Source organism: Gracilinanus agilis, chromosome 6 (assembly GCF_016433145.1).
Source record: "Gracilinanus agilis isolate LMUSP501 chromosome 6, AgileGrace, whole genome shotgun sequence".
Classification (NCBI taxonomy): domain Eukaryota; kingdom Metazoa; phylum Chordata; class Mammalia; order Didelphimorphia; family Didelphidae; genus Gracilinanus; species Gracilinanus agilis.
The window spans coordinates 234,188,404-234,214,929 of record NC_058135.1 but is presented as its reverse complement, the minus strand read 5'-3'; the positions used below and the strand labels follow the sequence as shown (position 1 = coordinate 234,214,929).

At 40.5% G+C, this 26,526-nt stretch overlaps 1 protein-coding gene across 1 annotated transcript in view; it reads right to left on the bottom strand.

Annotated features, from left to right (window-relative positions):
• Window positions 1-26,526, bottom strand: part of SOX6 (SRY-box transcription factor 6) — a 676,476-nt gene that overhangs the window by 71,375 nt on the left and 578,575 nt on the right. The window contains exons 11-13 of the mRNA XM_044680896.1: window positions 15,025-15,174; window positions 10,395-10,575; window positions 6,723-6,910 (exon numbers count right to left, since the gene is read on the bottom strand). Coding sequence (XP_044536831.1) covers window positions 6,723-6,910; window positions 10,395-10,575; window positions 15,025-15,174 — 519 coding nt within the window. The remainder of the gene's footprint in view (window positions 1-6,722; window positions 6,911-10,394; window positions 10,576-15,024; window positions 15,175-26,526) is intronic.

Genomic DNA, 26,526 nt, shown 5'->3' with positions numbered 1-26,526 from the left:
AGAGAGAGAGAGAGAGAGAGAGAGAGAGAGAGAGAGAGAGAGAGAGAGAGAGAGAGAGAGAGAGAGAGTGCGGTACACTGAGGTTTGAATCTAACTCCTAACACACACTGAGATTTGGTTTCCTTAAGTGTAAACTAAGGAACACAATCCATGTAGTCCCTCCCTAACAAGGCTCTTCTGAGGTTCAAATGAGATAAATCATGGCAAGTACTTCAGAAACTTTAGAGAATGACAGAAATGTTCACTGCTGCTGGTAATAACTGAAAGACTTTTTTCTAGCTTGTTTCACACTTGCTCCATTAAGACAGGGATGTATAACTCTGAAACACAAGTTGAATTTAGTTCCATAGCTTCTGATAAAGAATGGATGGCTTTAAAAACCAACAGCTAAAGCATTCCTTCTCAGCAACAGAGTCAAGGCAGCAGAGCATAAAAAACCCTGATTATGGGGTCACAAAGCCTAGGTTTGTATCCTTGTTCTACCACTTCCTCCTTGTGAGACTTTGGACGATTCATGGTATGTCTTTTGTCTTCTCTGTTTAGACAACCTAATGTAGAACTTGGGACTCTAAATGCTCTCCAGCTCTCTGTGGAGGTCCCATCCACCTCTAAGATTCTGTGCTTCTCTGACTGCCCAATTTTTCTAGGAGGAGATGTGTAGAGATGCAATTCAAATCTGTCACCGCCCTCTTTTCCCTACCACCATTGTGTAAAGTGCCCAAAGTGTTTCCACCCTAGCAAGGAAGAACTTGTAACATGGCCAAAGTCCAGTCACAGAAAACAATAATGACTCGCCCATCTATAGCACCTTATCATGGGTTCTGAAACCCTTTAGATCTCATGTGAGATAGGGAGATGTAGTCATCTTCCTAGTTTACAAAAAAGAAAACTGAGACTCTAGAAGGTAAAGCTGGAAAAGTAGCAGAAGAGAAGCAGATCTAGAAGTCATCCCTTCCAAGATGAGGGTCGTTCTACTCTGCCGAACCATCTGTGGGATTTCTTTCCTGCGTGTGAGATGCTCAATTGTGAATTTCTAGGTTGCATCAAAGGAATGGAGCCTGGGATGTGAGGGTGTGTGTCTCTGTGTCTGTGCATACATGTGTTAACCCATGCACTTAGATGTGTACTCAAAGTATGATATGATGTCATATAGAACATTTAACTCTGCTTTAGGCATGCCATGACATGAATAGGGGCCATGGTGACATCAGGGACATCAGACACATGAGAGCTGAGTAAGAAACTTACGGACACAGAAATCATCAATCAATTGTACACTAAAGTGATAATCCTCATTCAGTGGCTCCATTCACCTGTGAGCAATGCCCTCCCTAGCCTGGGTGCTGGGTGCAGAGCTCATTCCAAACACGCCCTCCTGAACAATGCCTTCACCACCCTCCTTTTCCTCATTGTTGGGTGGCTACATTGATCTCATGCCTAAACTTATCCTGGCATGCAACAATGGGTATCTGAATCCATTGTGGAGCTGCAAGGAAACCACAACACTGCCATGCTGAGGGCTGGCTTGGCGTCCAGTCTGTTTTCCACTTCTAATCAAAGGGGGCAGTGTTACATCAGCTGAGAGCCTGAGTAAGCTCAGTGGGTGAGGAGGCTGGGGAGAAGCAGAGATTTCTGCATTTTCAGAAAATAAATGGTTATCTTTGGAATTGGCAGGCCTGGACTGTAGAGCTTCAGGGTTTAGCTGTCTATTTTTTTCTCCTTTGAACTCCACATATAGACTATGAACTATTTCTTTGCCAGGATGAATTTATACAGCACCACAAAGAAGAGCAAGCCCTGGACTTGAAGTAAAAGGTCCTGGGTTCAAATCCTGGAGTTGGCTATTTACCACCTGTGTGATTCTGGGCAAGTACCTTCACCCCTGCTATGCCTCTGTTTCCCTCATCTGTAAAAAGGAAGGAAATGATATTTACTGTCATACCTTCCAAGGTGGTTGTGAAGGAAGTCCTGAAGAAACATTAGTTGGCTCTTTTCAGCATTATTCTTCACATAGGAAAGTAAGCAGAAGAAAAAACAATCCCAGCTGATAATTCTGTCTTTTCAAAAAAATGACAGGACTTAATACTGGGAGAAAACAAAAGGCCAGCTAGTTCTGCCTCCCTCATAACTGATGAAGAAGCTGAGGCCCAAAGAAGGAAGTCACAGGACCAGAGTGGCCCAAGAAATATAACATTTGTTACAAAATAACATAATGGCAACAGAAGGCGTTATGTTAAGGCCATTTCAAACTGAACTCCTTCCAAAAAGATGAGAAGGCTGAGATAACAATGATAAACCATCTATTTATGTCTATTTTTTAAAATCCAAAATTTCTATAACACTATGTGCCATGTCCTGAATGATAAGCATTTAACAATTATCACATTTTATACTCACAATAACACTGAGAAGTAGGTGTTCTTATTATACCCATTTCATAGTCAAGGAAACTGAGGCAAACAAGGCTTAAGTGATTTGCCCAGAATCACATAACAGTAACTATATGGCTTTGAATTGGAATTCCTGGGAAATGGTACAAATATCATATCCCCATTTCACAGATAAAAAAACAAAAAAACAAAACAGAGAGTCAATGACACATAGTGTCCAGGTTACTTTGGGTCATTAGCCTCAATGTCTATATCTGTAAAAATGGAATTGGACTACACGACTTCAATTCCTTCCCGCCCAGTGGTTTTTTGACTCTAATCTCTCTAATCTCTTTGTGAGGCAGGAACAATGCAATAACAATCTGGTTCTTAATGAAACCATGACAGGGAGAGGCAATAGGGAACCCCCATTTTCTCCCTGTAAAGCATGTTCTGAAATCTCAAATCACATTCATTCAGCTAAGGAACCAGACTATTCCCAGGCTAACACCTGAATCATGACACCTGATCAGAAGACAGCCATCAATCCGATTAGGTCAAGAGAATGAGCATCATCAGAAAACTCCAACTCTCTGTGTGCATGTAAAAAACAGGTCCATCCAAGTATTTGGGGTGCTCTTAGACACCATGTTTTAATTGCAAAAGCCAAACTGACCCTACTGATAATCCTCACCCTTTTACTCCCACAGCCCAGCCAGGGACCCTAATTCTGTCTCTGTAGAAGATTCAGAAGCAAGAGACTTAAAATTCAATCTTAATTGTCATACACAAAACACTTTCTGGATAAGATAACACAACAGCAAAATCTGGTGAGCAGTTTGACTATGAGTGTGATCTAACTACTCTGGAGAGTTAAAACTGGACTTGAAAAGTGGAGTTTTGTTAGTTGAGAAGGCAAAACCCTGACTTTTCCTAGAGGCACTTTATGCTAGTAAGGCCCTTCCAAATCTGTGGGCACACGCCACCCTGAAACGATGGAGCATAACCCCTCCCAAGGTGCCGTTACAGTCTATTGTGCCTATACGCTACATATTTAACAATCCTTAAACACCCAGGGATACAGCCAACCAAAACGCCTCCAAAGGGGCCGTTCTGGCCTATCAGGTCAAAAATCTTTCATTTTAAAGTGCCAAAATATGGATTTGTCCAATAGACTGTAACACCTCCAGGGGTAAATATATTTGTAGACACATATATACTTGAAAGTTCATTGTAGATACATATACATGCATTATACGGATATGCAACAAATGCATATATGTATAGACATCACATTTGGAACAAATGTCAATTTTATCTATCTATCACATCAAAATGTCAAATGTGGGTGTTTCTTAATAACATCATTTGGAGTAGGAAAAGGAGATTATCATCTCTTACCTCTCACTCTTCTCTGTCTCTACTTACACCTTCCAAAATAAAAACATTTAGCATTTCAGAATCTCAGTATTCTTCCTTCTAGAGTTGAGGTTCTTAAACTTCTATGTGTCATGGGCCCCTTTGGCAGTCTTGTGAAGCCTGATGGACCACTTCTCTGAATAATATTTTTAAATAATGAAGGAAATGGTATAAGCTCAAGGCTACTGAAAACTAAAATTAATTCTCTGAGTTCATGGAATCCCTGAAATCTTTCCACCTATTCCCTAGGGTATCAGTGGACTCTGGCTAAAGAACTCCAGTTCTAGATGAATAAAGCAAAATTCCTAGGAAAAGAAATTTGAAATTAGCTTCTAGTATTCAAATTGGATCCTGCCTAGCCGCTGCTCCCATTCCATTCCAGCTGTGCATGAGCCTTTAGAATGATAGGGTTGTGGTATCTGACCAAGGGGTGAATCACAAACTTGAAGGGAGGTCCAGCCTAACACCAATTCACTCCTGAGGACAGAGATTTGCCTGACTACATGGGGTCCAAGCCACAGATTTAACTTTGCACAGGGTATGCCATGCTTGAAGACTGAATCCTGATCATGACGCTGAATTTCCTTCAGTTTTTTCCCCAAATCAAACCATAGTCTACATGTAATCTATTTTAAATGCTTATAATACCAGCAGCATAAATAAAACCAGTATATGTATTTCCCTCCCACATGCAAAATACCTAAGGCAACATCCCTGTACACTACGCACTAATAATTTTGGTTATTTGCATCAAATGACTATTTTCTATGGGATGATAATGTGGGGGATAGAAGATGAAGAAGAGACAATATGGTATCACAGCATTGGAAGAACTTGGTTCAAAACCTAGAAGAGACAGTTCTTAGACATGTGACTCTAGTTACTTCATCTCTCTGAATTCCTTATTTGTCATATGGTTATAATAACCTTCGTTTTACTGATCTAACAGAGCTAGCAAAGAAAGCACTTTGCAAACTGTTGATCGCTATAGAAATGTGCACTTGTCTCCTCATTATATGTAATATTATTAACAGCAACAATCATAAAATTAGCTCAAACCTATCAACTTTTAGTAAAGTAATAAACCAATTTAAATGTGTACATATGCTATTCATAGAATTCTGCCTTTCCAGTGGCTATTTGTATTAGCCTAATTGGAAAGGGATCAAACTAACCATGTAGATTGGCCCATGTCCACACCCATTCAGAGAATCTCACAGGCCTAGAAGGATTAAGTAAACCAGGGATGGTGAACCTTTTAGAGAGAGAGTGCCTAAACTGCAACCCTCATGCTGCAGCTGAGCCCCTCACCTTACCCAGGATAAAGGAGGGAGTAAGCGCTCCCATTGGGCTGCTGGGCAGATGGGCGGGTCATGTGAGAAATGTCCTCAGGCTCCCTTGGAGAGGGGGAAGGAAGCAGCCCCATCAGGCATGCATGCCTTAGGTTTGCCAACACAGACCAAAACTAAAATAAATTTAGACTTCTCTTTCCATAATCTTCAAGGGAATCTATAAAGGCAATACTCAGAGGAATCAACATATTAATTGCAAAAAGAAAACATTGATTGGTTTAGCAGTATATGGATGGGGAGCCCAGGCATACCTGGCAGTCCAGTGGTCACTATTATCAGTGGATAGGAGGATTCATTTTTAAATACATTAATCGGGCTAAGTTGAGGGTACCACCAACTTTCCTTTCCAAATCTGTCCAAAGCTGTCCCTGGGAAACCAAAGGAGTTGATGTTTTCCCAAGTTTTCTATTTCTGTATGATTTTCCTGACGTGATGCTATATCTGCTTCCCCTTGTTCCTCTAGTTCCTACCAGACAGGCATTATTCCTTTTAACTTTCTCCCTCTCTCCTTTCTACTTCATCCAAATCTATTCAAAGGAAAAGATCTAACAACTCATAACTTCTTCCAGTAGAATATAAGTTCTATGAGGGCAAGGATTGTTTTACTTTGTTATCTCCAGCATAATATTAAGTTTCTATATATTATGGCTGAAATGAATTAACATTGAGGGGTCAGTGGCTAATAACAGCTAAACCAACAGAGAGTTAGATAAGGATATCCATGCCTTTTACTGACATCCCCTCAGCCTATAAAAAAGATATCATCTGCTGATGAAATCCGGATGGTAGTAACAAAGTCCACAGCAATGCTGAGGTGGGGGAAGTGGGGTGGGAGAAGCAAGGGGAATCCAAATGACTGCTATTCTTCGTTCCCTTCCTCCCTCCCTCCCTTTTCCATCAATGCCACCGCCTGGCTGAGCCATCATCAGTCAACCACCCATCGTTTTAATCGTTGCACTCTGGCTGACCTGATATGGATTGACAGCTCATGCAGCCAGTGACAGGGAGGCTAGAAAGCTGAGGAACACTCGTCTTATGGGCCTCCTTCTTTTGCCTCTACCCTTTGCCAATTTAGCACAAGAAAAAGTCCATCTGGGAAGCCTAAGGATTCAAAGTATTCACTGTTATTTTGAAATTGGTATAGTTTCCAGGATCTCTAGGACATGGAATCCCTTGATATACTAAGTAACTTAAGTGAGATGGTGTAGGAGGGGGAGGAGAGAGGCTGTGCCCCCCATTTTCCCTAGACCAAGCCTTGTCCTCAATGCCACATCTCCACAGTAAATTCCAAAGGTAAGCCTGCAAACGCATGTGTACGTACTACAATACATGCTGCCTGGGGAGGAGGGGGAGAATGTGTGAGGTCTTTTGGAGGGAGGGTTGTTTGCTTTTTTAGCTTCTAGTAAAGCTTTCAGGCTCAAGGCAGCAATGCAGCAAACCCACAACTGGTGATCCCAAAGCGGATAAGGTGAGTCAGGTGTGAGGGGCTCATGAACTCCACAGTGGAGGGCAAAGCAATCATCTGGTGTAAGCACATGCCCGGAGGTTACCTGGTCCGAAGCTGCTTCTTTTTCCCTCTTACCTTTTCATTCCTGCAGTTGTTCAGGCCCGTGCTATTCATGGAGGTGAGCTTGCCATCGATGCCATGCGGCTGCTGTTGCTGCTGCTCCCGTTGGATCTGTTCTCTCATCTTCCGAGCCTCCTGAATGGCTTTCATCACCGTGTCCTGGTCCCCAAATAGGGCAGGCGAGTTGAGACTGGACAGGATATCTGAAAATACAGGATGCCCTTGTTAGAAAGCTTGGGACATCACAACACAGTCACTGACTGACTATCCTGGCAAATCAGAGACAGTGTGTATGGGTGAGTGGTGAGGACAAGCAAGTGACTGCTCCACCCCACTGCCTTCCCTCTCACATCCTGCAAACTGCTCAATGGATTAAACCATCTGGAGGGGAAAATGCAAACACCCAAGAAGAGCAGCCTCCTTTCAGCAAACGTCCTTAAAATACAGCCAGTCTGCTTGCTAGAAAGTCAGCAGGTCAGAAGAGTGTAATATCAAAGGGCTGAGAGCAACCTGGTGTAGCCTGGGTGATCCTGTGTGGCCATGAACAAACTCCTGGCTGAGGAGCTATACTTCTCTGGGGCTTCAGTTTCTGAATCTGTAAAATGGGTGTAAAAGTGCCTCAAGAAGCATCCCTAGAGTTGGAAGCTGGGCCCATCTCAGTGTGATCCATCACAAAGACTCATTGGAGGATTGGTGGTTGCCAGCATCAAAGGAGGTAATGTTTGAAAGAGTTTTGGAAACATCAAATGTCACATCAATGTGCACTATCATCAGTGACTATTCATACTAATCAAAGAGGACATGGAGGAAGCACTGTAACACTTGCAAAGCATTGGACATCTGCAATCTCATTTGATCTTCACAGGAACCAACAGCATAGGTGCCGGGATGACCCCTATTTTACAAATGAGGAAACAGGTTCAGAGAGGTTGTCACTTAGCCAGGGTCAGCTAATAAATATACAAGGAAAGACTCCAACCCAGGTCTTCCTGACTCTCAATCACAATAAACATAAAACCATGTTATATCTTTAGTGATATGAGTATTAATATTATTATCCTCTTGGGCAGTTCTTAGCACTCTTGGCCCACCTACTCTCTACTATGCCAGTTTTTGGCACTAAGGCATATATACCTAGAGACCAACCTTACTGTGCTGTAGGAGAGTTGTCTTGAGTTTTTCCTAGGAAAGCATCAAAGATGTGCCCATGTCTCTATGAATGAAGAGGGAGAGAGACGGAGACATCCACAAAGAGAGGGGAGTGAGGAAGGAGAGAGAAAGAGAGAGAGAGAGAGAGAGAGAGAGAGAGAGAGAGAGAGAGAGAGAGAGAGAGAGAGAGAGAGAACAGAGAATCCAGTATAGGAAAGAACAGGAAGGAGGTGATCCATGGCATTCCCTACTGCAGCCAGGATGTATCCCCAAACTGCTGGAGACAGCTAATGAGGCATTCCACAGATCATGCTGCCTAAGTTATTTACAAAGAGAATGATAGTCCCTGCCTGTCCCACTTTCCCCAACACTTGCTGCTCTCAGCCTCCATTGAAACAGCAGTGGGGCTGCCTGCGTGGGCATAGTGTTAATAGAAAGACAAAGCTGGGAAGGAAGGGAGGCTCAATATTTACTCTCCTTGTCCTCCATGGACCAGAGAGAGAAAAAACCTCTCTATAGGGAGGGAAGAAATATCTTTAGATCAAACAAACTCATTTTCCTCCATTTTTACTGTAGGCAAGATGAGTCCTTTGGATCAGAGCCTCCCATTCTAGACCCAGTGATAGCAGGTACTCACTGCCTCATAGGGTTGCGGGGCTGTGTTGAGATTTGAACTTGATCCACCTGTCTACAGGCAAACTCAAGCACTTCTCAGCACACAGACAGATGAATGCACATTCATACTCAATGCCACCATACCAGCCAGCCAGCTGGGAAAAACCAGTTGGCGATGCATACAAGAACATAGTGGGCAGGAGTGGCTAAGGGCATGGGAGAACATACTGGTATGTATACATGTGTGTGTATATACATCCATGTGGTGATTTAAGAATTCTCATATTTTAAACCCAACTCTGGGTAATTTTTTCTAATCGACTTAATTATGTAGCACATAAATAGATATGAATAAATCTAAATTTTAGAGGGACAAAGGACCTGTCTTTTTATCCCATGGTAATTAGTTCAGTATCTGATACTTTTTAAAAAACGAGATCTGGGATTCCATTGGTAAAGGGAAATCTCAATAAGAAAACTACCAAATGCAGACCAGCATCTGTTCCATAGCTTAATTTTAGAGCAGAGATTCCTACTCTGGGGTCCATGGATATAGATTTTAAGGGTTCATGAACTTGGATAGAAAATTTTTACATCATTATTTTCATTAACCTCTCTAACTGAAATTCACTGATGAATGTAGTTAGCAAATATTATTGAGGAGAAATCCATAGGATTCACCAGACTCCCAAAGAGGTCCATTGCTCACACACACACAAACATATGCGTGTGCATTAAAACGTCCTGTCTAGGGGTGAGAAAAAGTTATATGACTTGACTAGGATCATACAGTCAGTGTGTATAAGTCAGGACTTCCTTCCAAGGCAGCCTCCCTAGCTACTAGATGTTGCCTCTTATCCTTACAGTAGGCATTGAATTTCATTTAATAATCTAGTCTAATTCTCTCATTGAATTGAGGAGGGAACTGAGGTCCAAGAAGGGAAGGAATCTGGTCAAGTTCACACAATAAATGACCAAACTGGGGCTTAAAACCCAGTTCATTTGACCCCAAATCTAGTTTGCTTCCCTACTGGAATCCATCCTCCCTGCCTTTTTTTTCTACAGCCTCTGTGCATCCATGTGCAATTATTTTGGATTAATCTTACTTCTGATATATACATAAAACTACTTGTAAAATGTTCCCTGGGATGTTTGACTATTGACTCCAAACTGAAATCAAAACAGTGTTTGAACCTTGCCTCGATTCTCTCAAATCCTATGTACTAACCAAATGAGCCTAATGCGATTCTCCTAATTCAGACGCAGAATATGTTCCCACATGACTTTTTTCAGGGGAACAAATGAACTGGTCTTGGGGTTCCATCTTCACTTCCTTTCTGGTCATTCCAGAGAATTCTAGTGAGTCAGACCACAGAGTGGACCTTTACAGAAAATTTAGGAAGAGACTTGAAAGATCATTGAGCTCAGTCTTTTCATGAGGAAACTTAGGGAGGGAAAATGAGTTGCCCAAAGGCACACAGGTGTTATCATGAAAGACCTAAAACCGGAACCTAAAGATTTCTTTCACTATCTAACATTCCTTCCTTACAAATTCACAGTCTGGGAGCTGGAAGGGAACTTAAAGGAAATGTCATCAAAGCTCATCATTTTTCAGAGCAGCAAACTGAGACTTGTCCATGATCACCCAGATGGGAAATAGGGGTGCCAGGATTTGAATCCAAATCTAGCCCTCTTTCCACTATTGAGTTATGATCAGTAGCCTATAGGACTTAGGGGCTTAGAGTTGAGAAGTCACCAAACCTAGTCTATCCAAACCAACCCCTTCATTTTATAAGGAAGGAAACTGAAGTCAAATGACTTGTCCTAGGTCTCTCAGACAGTGACTAGCAATGCTGGACGTGGAGGCCAAGTTCTCCCTCTGCAGATCTAGTGTTCTCACGATTGCCCCATGCTGCCATTTACCTAAAGAGGATCCTCTTCCCAGGCTTCCTCCAATGGGGCTGGGAATGCCACTTTTGTTTGGCAAGTTTACGGGACTGGTTTTGCTGGCTGGGAAGAGGCTCTGCGTGGGAGATGTTGGGGACTTTGCCGGCTCGGCTGTCTTGGGTCGGGCTGAGAGATTCAGTGGCTGTGCAGCTTCATCCTAGGAGAGTTTAACATAAATAATTATTAAAAAGGAAAAAAAAGAAAGACAAATGAAACACATTATCACTTAGTAAGCCACAGTTATTTTACACCTCGGAGACAATGCCACATTCTCCTCCAATAATAACAAAAGAAGCTAATTATCTACTTCCTTGAAGATTCATCGAAAGGAAACCTCATTAATTTCTCTGTGTTATGCTTCTATTTACATTAACTATGTAGTTGGATCATTCTTTTTGCCAAATTAAAATTTGAATTAGCTCACATTACAGTTTAATTTCCTAATGTGTTTTCAGAGATCCAAATTAACCTAGGGCATTTACAAAGAATTATTTAAAATTTCTAGGAGCTCCTTAGTGCTTTTGTGCATGTTCTCCCTATAAAGATCCTGGGACTGTGAATAAGCTCTGTGGCTAATTTTTTCCCCCAAATCACAATTTTAGATTAAACAATTGTGAGTCTTTTAAAAATGGAAACATGGAAAGTTCCCCACCCCCCACCCCCACCCCTACCTCCTGGGCCCCTGCCCAGGACACTGTAGCTTGGCTGTGCCTCCCATGTGGCTTTCTGGGTGTGTGCACTCTTCATGGTCTATATTCTGGCCTCTCCCCATGTTTAAAATTAATTTTTGAAAAGAGCGAGCATCGTAATTATATTTTACATGCCATGCTATATGCAATTTATTTTACATGCTGAAAATGATGTCTTTCTCTCACTTTACGTTCTGCACTGCCAAATTTAATGGAATTTTATTTCGAGACAGTGTCCCTTCTGCACTGAACAGAGGACAAATGTCTCACTTTTCATTCTATTTCTGCTAGGCCTTGAGAGCCTCCCTTTCAGCCTACTTCTTTAGCCAGTACAAAAGTACTCTTCCAATGGGTGAAGGATGGGGAGCTGGGGTGGGAGAGGGAGGAAAGAAGTCTACACACGTTACAGAGATTTTCACTTAAATGTCCTGAACTCAAAATTGCTTTGTTATATCGTCAAAGAAAAGTCCCTGAGGAAGAATGAGTCCCAAGCTGCCCAGACCCCTGGGGTCTCAGAGAGATCTATCTATAGTTAAAGGCTTTCACCATCTTTGTTCTGAGCACACAGCAGGACTAGGGACAGAGAATAACCCACCCTCCCCCAGTGCCCCAAACCATGTAAAAAGTAGACTTAGCTCTGCCCTCACTAACTAATGGCCACTCTCCCCTCTAGATTCAGTTTCCTTATCTTTAAAATGAGCATGTTAGATCCCTCCAAAGGGCCCTTCCAAAACAACAATCCATAAGGGGATGAGCAAAGATAAAAGAACAAACAAAAAGGATCTAGAGAGGAAAGAAGTGGGCTTCTTGGGCATGAACACTGAGCTGAATTAGCTGGTCACTCTCCTCTGGAGGAAGAAGCATTGGACAACCTGGCTTGCAGTGATGCTCCAGTAGTAATTAAAATAAAGGCATCAAACTATTCCTTATTCCTCGGAGTTCCCTGTCTTTTGTAGATAGGCTTAGAATAACTTTTGAAATAGGATGAATTCTGCTGACAAGCTTGAAAGGCATATTTTAAGATATAATCATTTACTGGATGAAGACTTCCTTCCCTATCACTTTTAACTCAAAAGGAGTTTTAGAAAAATAATAATAATGAATAATAATAATGCAAAACTTTAAGGTTTGTGAAGTGCTTGACATTTCATCTCATTTGATCCTCATGAAAACCCTGAAAAGTGCTTTTGCTATTATTATTATTATTATTATTATTATTATTATTATTCCCAGTTTACAATCAAGGAAACCGAGGTAAACTGTTTCAGTGATTGCTCCCAAGGTCATACAGCTAATAAGTGTCAGAGGCAAGATTTGAACTGCTGTCTTCCCCAGTCCAAGTCCAACACTCATGTTCCCTAGCTCAAGGAACAAATGTTTATGTTTCTCCCCATCCCCACCAAAGGATACAATTTATTTGAAATATTCATCTTACCTCTACTTAGCATCAACCCATGCAATTGTGTTTCAACTACCTTCCCTATGCTAATCTAGCTCTCAAAATATTTCATGTGCAAGCAGGGAAAAGTGTATTCCTGAGACATTTGGAAGGCTCTCCTCATGGCTTCTAGTAGAATGTCATCTGGGGCTGTCTCGTTTTTAATGTCTTTGTATACTCAGTGTCTGGCACCTAGTAGTCACTTTTTCAGTACAGGTTGTATTGAATATGGATTGAATTGAAACCCTCCACAAACTCTTTTGTGGCATCAGTCACAAAGTAAAGTGACCCTTTGAACACTAAATCTGGAATTTAAAAGGGAGATTCCCCCCCAAAGCATGTGAAGACAAATCCACCCTAAAACCAGCTCACTTAGACTGACACAGCTCAAGGACGAAGAATGGCAATATTCTTGTCTGGTCATAGGGAACTCTTTGCTCCCATGACAACTTTTACTTTGAGTCTTTTATCTATTTCTTTTTGGTCCCTGTGATGCTGCATGTAATGGAATAAATATAAAGGAGAAGGCTTCCTTTTTAGTAGAATAAAGTATAGTTGAGTTAAATTATGTAGGGAAACCCCCAAGAATTTGCATGTGGTCAACTCTGTAATAGAATTCAGCTGGCCAACAAAGCTGGAATGGTACTGGCTTCCATTCCAGCAGATATATGCTTAAATTTAACCAGGGAAAATTTTACTCATCCAGTGAAGGTTTGGTTTGGGACAGATCCACTTGGCTGGCTCACTTGTGAAATGACTTTTGCACATTAAAGTACTCAATATTCAATATACCAAGTCACTGGTGTTTGATATCCCTCACACTATGGCAACTACAGTTAAACAAAGTGGCTTTGCTTCCCAGTGGAGTATTCTGTCTCTCCTTTGCCAATGTGAACACAGAGGATGTGAATAAATGAGACAGGGCCGACCCATAATCAGAGCTGTCTTATGAAATGGGAACTGGCCGCGAGCTTATTTTAAAAGCTCCTGGTCACCAAATTCCAGCATTTGGAACAATGGGGCAAAAGCTTGGGACTCTTTTTTTTCTCAAAGGATTCTAATTATATGGATTGGGTTTGGAGACTTGGTCGGGTGGGGCAATAGGCATCCGGACCAGTTATTTCATCATCAAAAAGAACTCCTGGTGTGGAAACTTTCTTCTGCAGATCTTCAACTCTTATCTGCAAAATACAATCTCAAAAGAGTTGCCAGTCGAATTAAGGCATTAAGTGACTTGTTCATGATCCCACAATTAATGTCTGAAGCAAGATTTGGGCACAGATTCTTCATCCATTATATCATGCTACATCTTTAATTATACGTATCCTATGAAAATTTTATTTCTTCAAAAATATGTTAATTCCTCATGATATTCTCTGTATTATCTTCACTTTCATGGTCTTTAATTTCTAAGAGCTTTCCCCCCCTTTTTTTCCTTAAAGAGCCATTATATGACCCCAGAAATTTACTGGAAATTTTGGAAAATCAGATCATTTCATTAAATTTGCCATTGCCAGTATCAAATTCCGCCTGTTTCTCTTATTAGCATCAAGCCTATTCTTATTGGAGACCTATCAAATATCTTCTAAGACCAGGTCGAATAACTGCAGAATATATTGAGTACCCAAGTGCTTTTGACAAATGCTAAAAGCAAATGTTTGAACTTCACATTCTCTACCCCAAAAGGAGGTTATTTTACCAAGTGTGACCATTTCTGTTGGTCTATTTGACTTTAGGAATCCCAAACAGAAAGCAAATACTGTAACAAAATGAACCAGTATTAGCTATAGGTACCAACTGCATCCCATAATTGGAGGGATATACCATGCCAGTTCCATGCTGCTGCCAAGCCCTGTGTGGCTTCCTCACAAGGAAATACATCTGCCCACAGTAAAGGTATTACAAGAGTACTCAGCAGCTCGGTGTAGTCCTCCAGAATTTGAGAAGTGATGGCTGGTGTACAACCCACTCCTCATTCCCCAGGGCACATATGTATGCTAAATTGGGATGAGAAATATTCACAACTTGAGAAAGCACAACCTGGGAACTTTTCTCTTCATCTTCCTAAGCATGGATGGACTGGACCTGGGCTCCTTCTGTTCTGGTTTTATGCATGAGTAAGAGACAGGAACACATCTAAGAAACACGGAACAAAGTCTTGCCACTTGTATTCATGCATATTCTAAAATAAAACCCAAAATTTGGGGAAAGGGGAAGATTGCTCCTGAGAAGCAAGTTTGCAGAGCTGAGTCTCCAGATTTAGGGGAAGATCTCCCAATATGGTGCTATTGTTTTCAACAGGGAAACACACCTGTTTGTCAACAAGCTCCTGAAATGGATCCCAATGGATGACTACTGTAGGATTCTTTGCAATGGCTGGATTCCCTGCAGTTCACTCCAAAATACAGATCAGGCTTCTAGAGTTCTTGCAGTACAGTTTTCTAAACCCCTTTCCCTACACCCCTCGAGAGACAAGTACCTTAACTTGAGTTACAGGGCTGGTCCCTCTCTTTTCATTTTTCATCCCAGTAGGTGAGACCGCCCCTGCTGTGGTTGGTGGCTGCGGAGTAGATGGCATCTTTGCCCCAGGTGACACCTGCATACTGGCCAGCTGGGCTGCATAGAGCTGCTGCAAAACAGGAAAGGCAAACATTTCTCTCTTCAATGGGGGAGAAGTAGTATTTAGAAAGACTTCCCAGGATATCAAGTTCTTAGATACTAATTTTTCTGAAAGTTTCATCACCTTGTTCTTCTTGGTCATGCTGAGAGAAGGGCTTCTTCTCTCAAATGCTTATCCATGCACGCTTCCTAAATCCCCTGCTGAGAAGTCTATCTGAACCTTTCTCAAGACTTAAATATACAGTGACAGCATCACTCATTTTTCTTATGCTGTACAGGTTGGCCAGATCCAATTCTACAGGTGGGAACTTCAGTGCCATTAAGAAATAAACAATTTCAAAGAATTCACTCTTCTTCCAGGATCCCAAGACCCACAAAGTTACTAGATTTTCAAGGTCCTCATTTCTAAGTAGGGCATGGCCAAGCCCCCTTTTCTCCCATTTTCTTTGAGATCTGAAAGGAAATGCATTTTCCTGTTCAAAGTGCATTTTTCCTCCCATCCCTATCACCTGAAGAAGAGCCCTAAGCAATGAGAAAGCAGCAGGACTGAACTAAGGTAAGATTCTCTTTTCCATTCCAAAGAGCCCACCTGCAAGATGTCCCCCCAGGTGAAGAAATTGACATCTGGTAATCCAACCAATAATATCTCAGTCAATGGAACTAGTTCCCTTCCTTCCTTCCTCCCAACCCTGTAATGCATTGAGAACTTCATTGCTCCACTCTTCTTCCCATTGCTTCTTTGTAGGATTATCTCCCTCCCTCCCTCTTTCCCTCCCTCTCTGTGTCTGTGTCTGTCTGTGTCTTTCTTTCTGTCTATCTGTCTGTCTGTCTCTCTCTCTCTCTCTCTCTCTGACTTGACATGGTACTTGAATCTGGACACTCATTCACAAATTTTAAACTTTACAATAAAGTCATGTTTATTGAAGTCCACGTTGAAAAGGTTGTCCCTATCCCATGAGGCTAAATGTAGTTAACACAATTTATTATCTGGGATACTATGATAATTCAATGGACCTGATGTTTCATAAGTGTAACTATTACATTTCAATGCATTCGCTTCCCCAGATCAATGCAGATTACTACCTTGTCTTCTCAAGGAAGAAGGCAAGATAGTATAATTTTTAAAAAAAGACCACTGGATTTAGGAGACAAATGATGTGGATTCAAATTATGGTTCTGCTATTGTGTAACCTTGAGCAAGTTGTTTAACTTCCCTGGATCTCAGTTTCTCTATCTGCAAAAAAGGGTGTTAGATCAAATGTTCCAGTCTCTTCCAATTCTAAAATCTATTTATCCTGTGTAATTCTTGTCTTTGTCTTTCCACAAATACCCCATATCCAGTACATTACACTGGAAACCTTCCTCTTATGCTTCATGGATCCCATGAAAATGGAATGCATGGGCTATATATTTACTCTCCAAGGGAGGTAGGCCATTAAACCTCTCTGAGGCACATCTGTATAATGGGTTCAAATCAGTTATATCACCTACCTTACAGTATTGCACTACAGAAAAGGTGAGTTCTCATAGCTTCTCTTATAATTAATACTACAGGATAAGCCCACCTCTTTATGTGCTGTCATTGATGTAAATGATGCATTTTTACATCATGTACAAATCTTCATTGGTAATACCCTACAATCTGTCTATACCTACCATTCTTTTTTTTTCATTGCCCTTTGGATTGCATGTAATTATGATGTTTTTGCAATCATGGTGTTTCATGATCCAAATCCCTGCAGCATCATTTAAAACTATAGGTAGCAAAGAGATGAATTTGGGGGAATGGATTTGAAAGGATAATTGCTTGGGAGATCCACCAAAATGTGTTCTTTCTTGATTAAGAACAACTAAATCCTCACCTTGAATTAACTGTGGCACATGCTCCATCCATCCTACATAAGGAAGAGCCTGCCTCTTCAACCACATGGAAATCAGTTAAAACTTTGCCTTATTAGTTGTGGGGGTGGGGAAAGTAAGGGGGGAAAAAAACCAGGTGGTTTGTATGTAATTTCCAACATTACTATCATTCAGATGGACAAATAAAAAAAATTACAGTAATCAAAAGCAGACCTTTCAGCACATGTAATTAAATGAAAGCTTAATAAGGAATAATTTGCAAGAGCCAGATGTGCTTATGTCATAATTGTTGCTTTCTTTGGAACAATTTTTCTAATATAACAAGTCTCCAAAGAAATGAAAGTTTCACAATACTGTGAATACTGTGCAATGACTCAGGGGCTAGACAAATACATGTGTAAGGGTCAGAGTCAAAAATCTAAGAATGGCTGAATATAAAGAAAAAAATGCTAGGCCCCTTCTTTGTTCTAGTTCATGTGGCCTGCATGTTTTGCCTCCAAAAAAAAGGCCAACTCAGGAGGCAAAGCTTCTGAAACATGAAGGGTCTCTGCCTTTCTCCAGTAGTTCCATTGGTTTTTTTCTTCCCCTTGTCAAACTCTTCCTCATGCCAGTTCCATCCAGTGAAAGAGAAGTTCTGTTCTGGTGCAGTGAGAGTGAGACTGTGAAGCTATCGTTGGTATGACAAGGACTCCACACTGCCTGTGCCCTGCCACGTCAAAGAAGATGATGTTTCTCAAACTGTGCCTCATAAAGGCAATAGGTGACATTACTCTAGCACAGGAGAGAAAACCAACTCACTCAATTTTTAAGCCTTGTTTCATCAGGATCAAAAGAGAAGGAATAAAATTTGGGAGATCATTCCATTTGAAAGGTCACTCACTGGTTCTTCTGCGCCCCCCCCCCCCACCCTTTACAAATTGGATACTACATTCACTCCTTGGCATCAGTTCTGTCATCAGTTCTAACACATAGATCCCAAAGTTGATAGCCTTAGAAGCAGAAAAAAAAAAACAACAAAGATCAGTTAGTCAGATCTCTATTTTACAGAGGAGGGAACTGAGGCCCTGTGAGGTAAAGATTATTATAAATCCTTCTGCTTCTTTATTAAGTTTCCACAAAACTTTCTTTCAAGGAGAATCATAACATCCCAGTCAGATTTGGGAAGAGATCTCAACTGGTCCAGCCCCAACCTCAGAGGGAGCTCCCTTACAAGAAGCCATGCAGTCCTGTTTAAAGAAAGATCTCCAAGAGCTCTTTTCTTCCTAAGGTAGTCTTTTCTACTCTTTGGCATCTCTAAATGCTAAGAATTTTTTTCTTTCCATGAAACTTAAATCTGCCTCTCTGAAACATCCATTGATTATTCCTTAAGTTTTGCCCTCTGAGTCCAAGTGGAAGAAGTTAAATCCCTCTTCACATGACTGTCCCTCAGATATTTGAAGATGGCGATCATGATCCCCTCCCTCTATACATTTTCTTTTTTATAGGCTAAATATCCCTAGTTCCTTCTGCTATCTTCAGAGGGCAAAAACATATGACTTTCACTATTCTGGTTTACCTCTTCTATCTTGCTTCTTGTTTGTTTGTTTGGGGTTTCCAATAAAACCATTTATATCTACTTAGTGGATTTGAAGGTATCAAGTGATTTTTCTCTTTTAAAGAAATTCAGGGGAAATAAACTTGGTTTAAGCTATATTATGATGGTTTAAAGGAAATGATTCATAAAATGTCAGTGCTATTAGGGATTTCATAATGTTAGAGTTGGAAGGGATCTTGAAGTTCATTTAGTGATGCCAATCTAACCCCTTCATTTCACAGATGGTGAGAATGAGGTCCAGAGAGAAGCTTTTGCCTATGATTGCATGGCTAGTAAGTGGTAAAGTTAAAGCAGAAACTCAGACCTCAGAATCTTTGGAATCCAGGTCCAGTTCTCTGCTCATTATACCAGGCTTCCTCCCCAGCCTTTATTTTATAGATGGATTGCAGTAATATTATAAATGAGCCAGCAAGATCGATCCTGGAGAACATAGTCCATAATGTTCCCTGGAGGTCCAGTTCACTCCTAGGCTAAAGTAAGACAAAGGGACAAGGATCACTACCTAGCCATCCAGTGGTTCAACTCCATACCAATTACTTAGAGTAGAATCCTTAGATCTCAAGTCTAAATGGTAGATAGTAACTCTGTTTTTGAGGGTATGGAGGAGAATGCCCTTTGGGCCATTTGTTATCTGAAAGAATCATCATAGTTTTCCAATTTTATTAGACTATGTGATTAGAGTTTTAAATAGTGAACTTCATATTTTAACATAACCCAAATATACTGGCATTGATAGCCTAGAAAAGTCTGAAAATTCATATCAAATGTGTTGTTAACCTGGTGCTTTTTAGAAGCCCAAGCCCTGGTTTGGGAATCCAGTCTTCCTCTTGTCACTAACAGTCAGTGTGAGTACATGTCCTAAAATAAGTTGGTTCTAAAATAGGTTCTGTACTGCGTTCCTCCAAATTGTTTGTTTGGGAGGCGAGGCAGAACATGCACTCTTATGACTTATTGACTCATAGGTTTCTTTCTCAAGATCACAGAATTTCAGAGTCAGAAGGGACATCAACAGTTAAACCTCTGTTGTTATTTAATCATTTCAGTTGTGTCTGTCTCTCTATGACCTCTTTTGGAGTTTTCTTGGCAGAGAAAACAGAATGGTTTGCTATGTCCTTCCTCAGCTCATTTATAGATGAGGAAACTGAGGCAAACAGAGTTAAGTGACTTACCGAGGGTCATACAACTAGTAAGTATCTGAGGCTAGATTGAACTCATGTCTTCCTGACCCTAAGCCCATCACTCCCACTGTACCACCCAGCTGTTCTATTAAACCTCTAGTATAACCTAAAACTGGGAAGGGGGAAATCCCCACTAGAACTCACTGGATGAGTGGCTGTTTAGTTTCTGCTTGAAGGCAGGCCATTCCCAACTGCTGGGAAAATTTTCTTTATATCAAGTATCAATTTCTTTTTTTTTTGGAACTTCTTCCCATTGCTTCTGGTTCTTCCCTCTAGGGTCAGATGAAAATCTAATGCCTCTCTGGCCTGACAACCTTTCAAATACTTGAAGATGGTCCTCTTGTTCGCCTGATTTTTTTTCCATCTCTGGTCCAAACATCCCAATTGATTCTCTTTGGCCCTTTACTGTCCCAGTTGCCCTTCTCTGGAAGTTTTCCAGCTCATCAATGTCTTTCATAAACATTGGTGCCCAGAAATGAGCACCCCCTAATGTGACCTGGCCAGGGCAGAATATTAGCAGGACTTCAGATTCCTGGAAGCTGGGCTTCTGGGCCTTAATGGAGCCCCAGATTGGTTGCCTAATCACACATATTGAAGAGAGTCTATGGAAGCTGACTCATTAAAATGTAGACTTATTAGCTATTGGATAACAATTACCTAAATTTATGAACCAACTATAAACCCTTGAATTTCTATATGAATTAGACAGTCTCAGGGTAACTAATGAGCAACACTGATTCTTCCTCATCTGGTTGCTTATAAATTTAAAACTGAGCTAAGTCTGTCTGCGTCTTTTCCTGCTAGCATGTAAAATGCCAGGTTCCCCAGTTTTAGTCAGAGAATCCCCTAAGCATTTCAGACGCAGTTTCTTTTTCCATTTTATTATCATCTGACCCTCAGAGTAGATACATTAAAATTGGTCTTTTTTAAAGATCAGTGCCTAAGAAGAAAGCAAAGTTTTGATTAAAACTGGGCTTGGCTTTTAAAAAACATCATTACATGCAAGCCACCAAGGTTATGGCACAGCTACTCATCCCTGCACATAAAGATGATGCCCCCAAATAATGTTAAGCATTTGACAAACTGCAGCATGGGAGAGGTTAGAGCAAAGCTGAGGCAAAAATCCCATAAACATTTATGCTTCCATTATACTCTTTGTAAACACAGATTGCCCATTTCACATTTTGAACAATGCGATGAGATAGTTGTTGCTGGTTTTTTTAACACATGGTGGATATGCATAAAAATGAGACTGTATAGCTCAGTGAAAAGAGTGCTGGATTAGGAATCAGAGCATTGCATCACAAATACCAACTCTGTCACCTATCTTAAGGACTGTGAACAAGTCACTTAATATACCTGGACCTCAGTTTCCTCATTTGTAAAAACTTCTAATGAATTAAAATTTGCAGTGATTCTACTAGGACTGTGCTCTTCATTTTGAAATTTTATATAAAGAAAACAAACTTTTCCAAGGTTCAAAATCTAAGTGTTGCCACATTCTTATGATAGCTCAGTCATAATAAAATAGCGCTAACCTTATTGAAATGTAAATAATTTAAATTCTATACTTGCTAAAAGGTTGCATATAGTTCCTGCCTTGGTAAGGTTCAACCAATTCCCTAACATTATTCACTCTGTATGGACCTACTGTGACATAAATCAGTATCATCTCTCCATCAATAAGAAGAGTTTGAACACAGATCCTCATTACCAAATCCATGTCCTTTGTAAAATATACCATAAGTTGTTCTATATTTTTTTTAATGCTGAGTTCTATATAGTTGTGACTTTTTTTATTAACTTGTTTGTTCTTTTCCAAATGGAAGGAGGGCAGGCTTATTTAACCTTCAGAATATGTGAACCCAAGTCATAACCAGTGAAATCAGAATGGAGTTTTACTCTAGACATGTAGAACATGAAGTCAAGACAAGTCAGCTTTGGCACATATTTAGAATTCCTTAGGAAAAAAGCAAGCACTGAAGCACAAAATGTTTACATCAGCTTCCTACAAATGGGCAAGTTGAGAAAAGAGGAGTCATAAGGACTTGAACTAGGCTCAAGCAGGTTTTTACCTAGGGTGCATAATAATTAATGTTTTGAGAACTTTCAATACATTGTAATCATATACATTTTATTTTATGCATTTAAAAACATTATTCTGAGGAGTTCATAAGATTCACCAGACAATTACAGACCCCCCAAAAAAATTACAACCCTTAATCTAGAGTTTGTCAGGGTGCCAGAAAACTAAATACAAACTTACTTCTTTCTATCAAGCAAGGATAGTTGTCTAAAGTGAGGACTTAGATCTGGATGTGAGTCAGCTCATTTCCAAAGGTTCTGAACTATTGGATCTACCTTTTCTTAAAAGGTTTTAAAATCTGAGGAAAGGGTTATTTCCAAGAGAAAAGCAAGAGTGACAAGAGAGAGACGAGTCAACTAGAAGTAACCTTCTCTCTTTTGGTTTGAGAAACACTTCCCTCCTACATTCTGTAAGCCCTGTCCTGCCCAGAGAATCCACATGGTACCCAGGGCAGAATGCCAGGTACACACCTTCTTCTCCTGCTCACACGTTCTCTAATAAAACTGATATGAGGAGTAAGTACAATAAGACACGGTGGAACTGGACAGAAATAGAGGACCTGGGGGAAAGCCCAGAGACTTGGGGAAAGATGGAAGCTGGGAACCTTTGAATGCCAACTCCAAGAATCATTAAGACTACAGATTTAACCAGAAAAGGCTCATCATTGTTCAGAGGAGAAAACTGAGGCTCACAGTTGGGATATGACTTAGCCAAAGTCACTCATATGATATTATAAATGGAAGTGCTGTAGCATGAACTCAGGCATTTTGACAGTTACCCTCTACTATACAGATACACACTCATAAATGCAGAGAATTTATAGCTGCAAAGGACCTTAGATATCACCAAATTCAATCTCCTCCCTTTAGGGAGGGGGAAACTGAGGAAACTGAGGCACAGAGCAATGTCCTGGGTCTCACAGGTGGTAGAAAGAAGAGTCAAGAATCACACTGAGGCTTTCTGACTCTAATCTTGCCATGTTTTGCAAAGTTCCACCAAATTTTCCTTCCATGCCGCTACAATGACCTCAATCCCCTTTGGTGCCAACTCCCGTGTTCACTCATTCTATCATTAAGGATTGTTTTAAAGAGGTTGCAGCATTGTTATCCCCTTTTGGGTTAAATAAGACCTAGTAAAAAAGTAAAATAAATAAGACCAAGTATAAAAGACAAAAACTTCACTGAAGAATAAGGGAGGGAGGAAAGCAAGAAGAGAGAGGGGCAAAGTCCATTCACCCTTCAAACAGTAATGAAGGGCCACATTTAGAAAGGTTGAGGCATCTTCTCCAGGCAGAACCCCCTCAAGCCACGGGTCGTCCCCTCTTGTTCCAGCATCACACAAAGGCTAATGGCATGGGGCATGGGTTGTTGCAACTCCATTCCCTCATCAGACTGTGCAAGAGTCATTCATGCGCCATGTCTGATCTCACTATGGTGGGCTCAGAAGAGCAACTAGGGTCAGAAGGGGAGGGAGAGAGAGAAGTCACAGAGCAGAGATTGTTGGCAGAATGACATTAATGCATCCACATGATTTATATTCCCTAACCCTGAGCTCCTGGTCCTGCAGGGTTTTACTCTGTGGTGGTTCTAGGGTTGGACACCCTTGGTTCTTTTAGCCACTCTGAACAATGCTGGTGCCCATTCCAACTTGCCTTCTGCCCACAAAGCATGGCATGACATAAATAGGCCCAAGTTCAACAGTGAGGAGGTGGAGATGGAGGCAGGGGTAATTAAGCAGCCTGATTGATTGCTTTTGCTGCACAGGGAGGAAAGTGTGTCAGCAGCAAATCATTACAGACTAAGGTTGGGGGGAATAATCATCTAAAAAGAGATGGCAAATATTTTTTCGCTTCTATAATGTTGGCCAAAAATTCCATGAAATATGTTATTAGACTTGTAAAATAGATTTTTCATTAAAGAGAAAACCAAAGTATTTATTGTTTGAGAAGGTGGCATGGGATTTATTTAGCCACAATAGGCAAGACAATATGACATCAGAAAGAACTTTGAGTTGGGGAGTGGGGTGGGGAGTGGAGATGAGGAGGCTTCGAGAGCTGCCCCTCCTAATTCCTGCATACCTGGGGCTAAATAAGTCTTACTCCTTCTTGTGCCATATCCTTATCCATGTCACTAATATTTCCTCTCTCTTGTTTGTTCTTCCCAGCTCAATCTTTCCCCTTTTGTTCTAGGTCTCTATCTTCCCCACTCATGCCTTTTTCCTCCCCGTTTTCTCCCTGAGCTTGTCCTGGTGATCCTGACCCAGGATCCTTCTTAGACTCCTCTCTGCAAACACCCCCAAGGAAGAGGTTCACTAAAATGGCATACAAGAGAAACAGATGTACGGAAATAAAGTGGAAAGGATACAAGTTTCCAAGTTTATTAAAATTCTAATAATGATGTGTCAAATCTTAGAGGTCATTTAATTCAACTTCCTTGTTTTCCAAATGAGGGAGTCAAGAGAAAGGAAGAGACTTATTCAAGGACATACAACTTTATATTAAATAGAGAAACTAAGATTTTAATCCAAACTCATTAATCTTCCCTAGAGCAAGCTTCCTTTTGACCCTGTTTGTATGACAAATCTGACAAACAATTCTCTGAGACTGGGATTTCTCATTAGACAAATGGGCATAAAACTACTGATAGAATGCACCTCATAGGATTCTTACAAGAAAAGTTCTACAGAAATGTAAGTTATACGATAAATACAAAACATACAAGAGAATATGGAAATTCATAGACTTAGAGCTGGAAAGGACTCCAGTTGGCCATGAAGTCCCACCCCCCCCATTTTACAGATGAGAACACAGAGGCAGATACAGAGATTAAAAGGCTTGCCCAGGATCACACAGCTAAGTGTCTGAGGACAGATTAAAGGACAATTTTGTAGGCTTTTAAATTTAGCTCCATTCAACAAATTTAAAATCTACTATACAAGATGCTGCAGAGAGAAACTAGCAGATGTAAAATTGTACACTCATTCACTATGACTACATGGAAAAAGAAGGAAGGAAGGCAGATGGAAAGGGGGCTTTAGCAGGCATGGAAGGGAACATAGAGCAAAAATATTTTATTTGCTTGTGTTCATTCATTTTTTAGTAATATAATATTTTATTTTTCCCAACTACATGTAATAATTTTAACATATCTTCCAAAATTTTGAGATCTATCTTTTATTTTACTTCATTTGTTTCCATTTTGCCAAAAATTTAGAGTTTTGCTCTGTTTTGTTTTATTTGATTGTTTTCATGGGCAGTCAATTTTATATATTTTTAGAAATCTTTTTAAAACTTGTCAATTGAATTATTTTTTTCCAGAGATTCTCTAAAAATTAGAATGGCTCCTTAGTGATCTCCTGGAGCAACCTATTCACTTACAAATAAGGAACAGATGAGTGACTCACCCAAGGTCACCATTAAGGACAAAAGAGGGATTAGAATTCAGATCTTCTGACTCTTTAATTCAATGTTCTTCCATAGGCCCTGCCTCTTCCAGCAGCCAGAGCTACTGAAGACCCAAAAGGGGAGGAAAAAGTTTTTGCTACTAATGTCCTGGCTACCAAATGGTTCATCCTCAGAATAAAAAGAGATTATAAGTAAAAAAGACATTAAAGAAGGTACCTTAGCATCTGCTTTGCTGCAACACCTTAGGAAGCATGGGGAAGTTAGTTCCAACTGACTTGCAGCTGAAACCTATATATGCTGTTTCCCTCATTAGAATGGGAGCATCTTGAGGCCAGGAAATGTCTTCCTTTCCTTTGTGTATCACCATTGTTTAACACAGTACTTTGCATAAAGCAAGTTTTAATAAAAGATTTTGCATGCAAACAGAAACTGCATTTTATTTGGACTTTTAATCTTGCTTTCTCTAAATTAAAGAGGTGCTTTTCCACTTTCCCCTTCAAGAAGTCTTTACCTCTATTTTTTTCCCTTTAGGTAAAGATTGAAGTATATCTCAAAGTTTGGAAATAATACAGTGATTGGGAAAAGCTTTTTCCATACAACATCCCTTGAGGTGCCTGAAAAGTAATCGCAGGGCAACTGGGGGTGATTTGCGTTATAGAATTTTATTTTAATATTTGTTTTAAAATGCACACATTTAAAAATTCAACCATACTAATTAGGTTAAGGTAATTATAATCATGTGGAGGTGTTTTCAGATTTTTTAAATTAAAGTTTATGCAAATGTACATAAAGGGACAAAAATGTACCTGAGCACTGAGCCCAGATCCCCAACAAAGCACCTCAACTCCTGGCTTCTGTCAGTGTTTTCAGGAAAAAATTGAGACAAACTCAACAGGAAAAGGTTTCCAGGCTCTCATAGTCAATTTGAATCTCCCAAATTCAAGATAACCAACTCAAGCAGGTAACCAGAACGATTATCAGGCATAGAATGAGAGAGCTAAAAAGGAATAGAAGGAGAGAGAAAAGATAAAGGGAGAAAGAAAAGGAAGGAAGAAGGTGGGAGGGAGGGATAGAAGGAAAGAGGGAGGGAGAAAGGAAGAGAGGAAGAGTGAGAGAGGGAAAGAGGGAGGGAGAGAAAGAGGGAGAGGGAGAGAGAGAGAAGAGAGAAGAGAGGAGAGAGAGAGAGAGAAGAGAGAGAGAGGAGAGAGGAGAGAGGAGAGAAGAGAGAAGAGAGAAGAGAG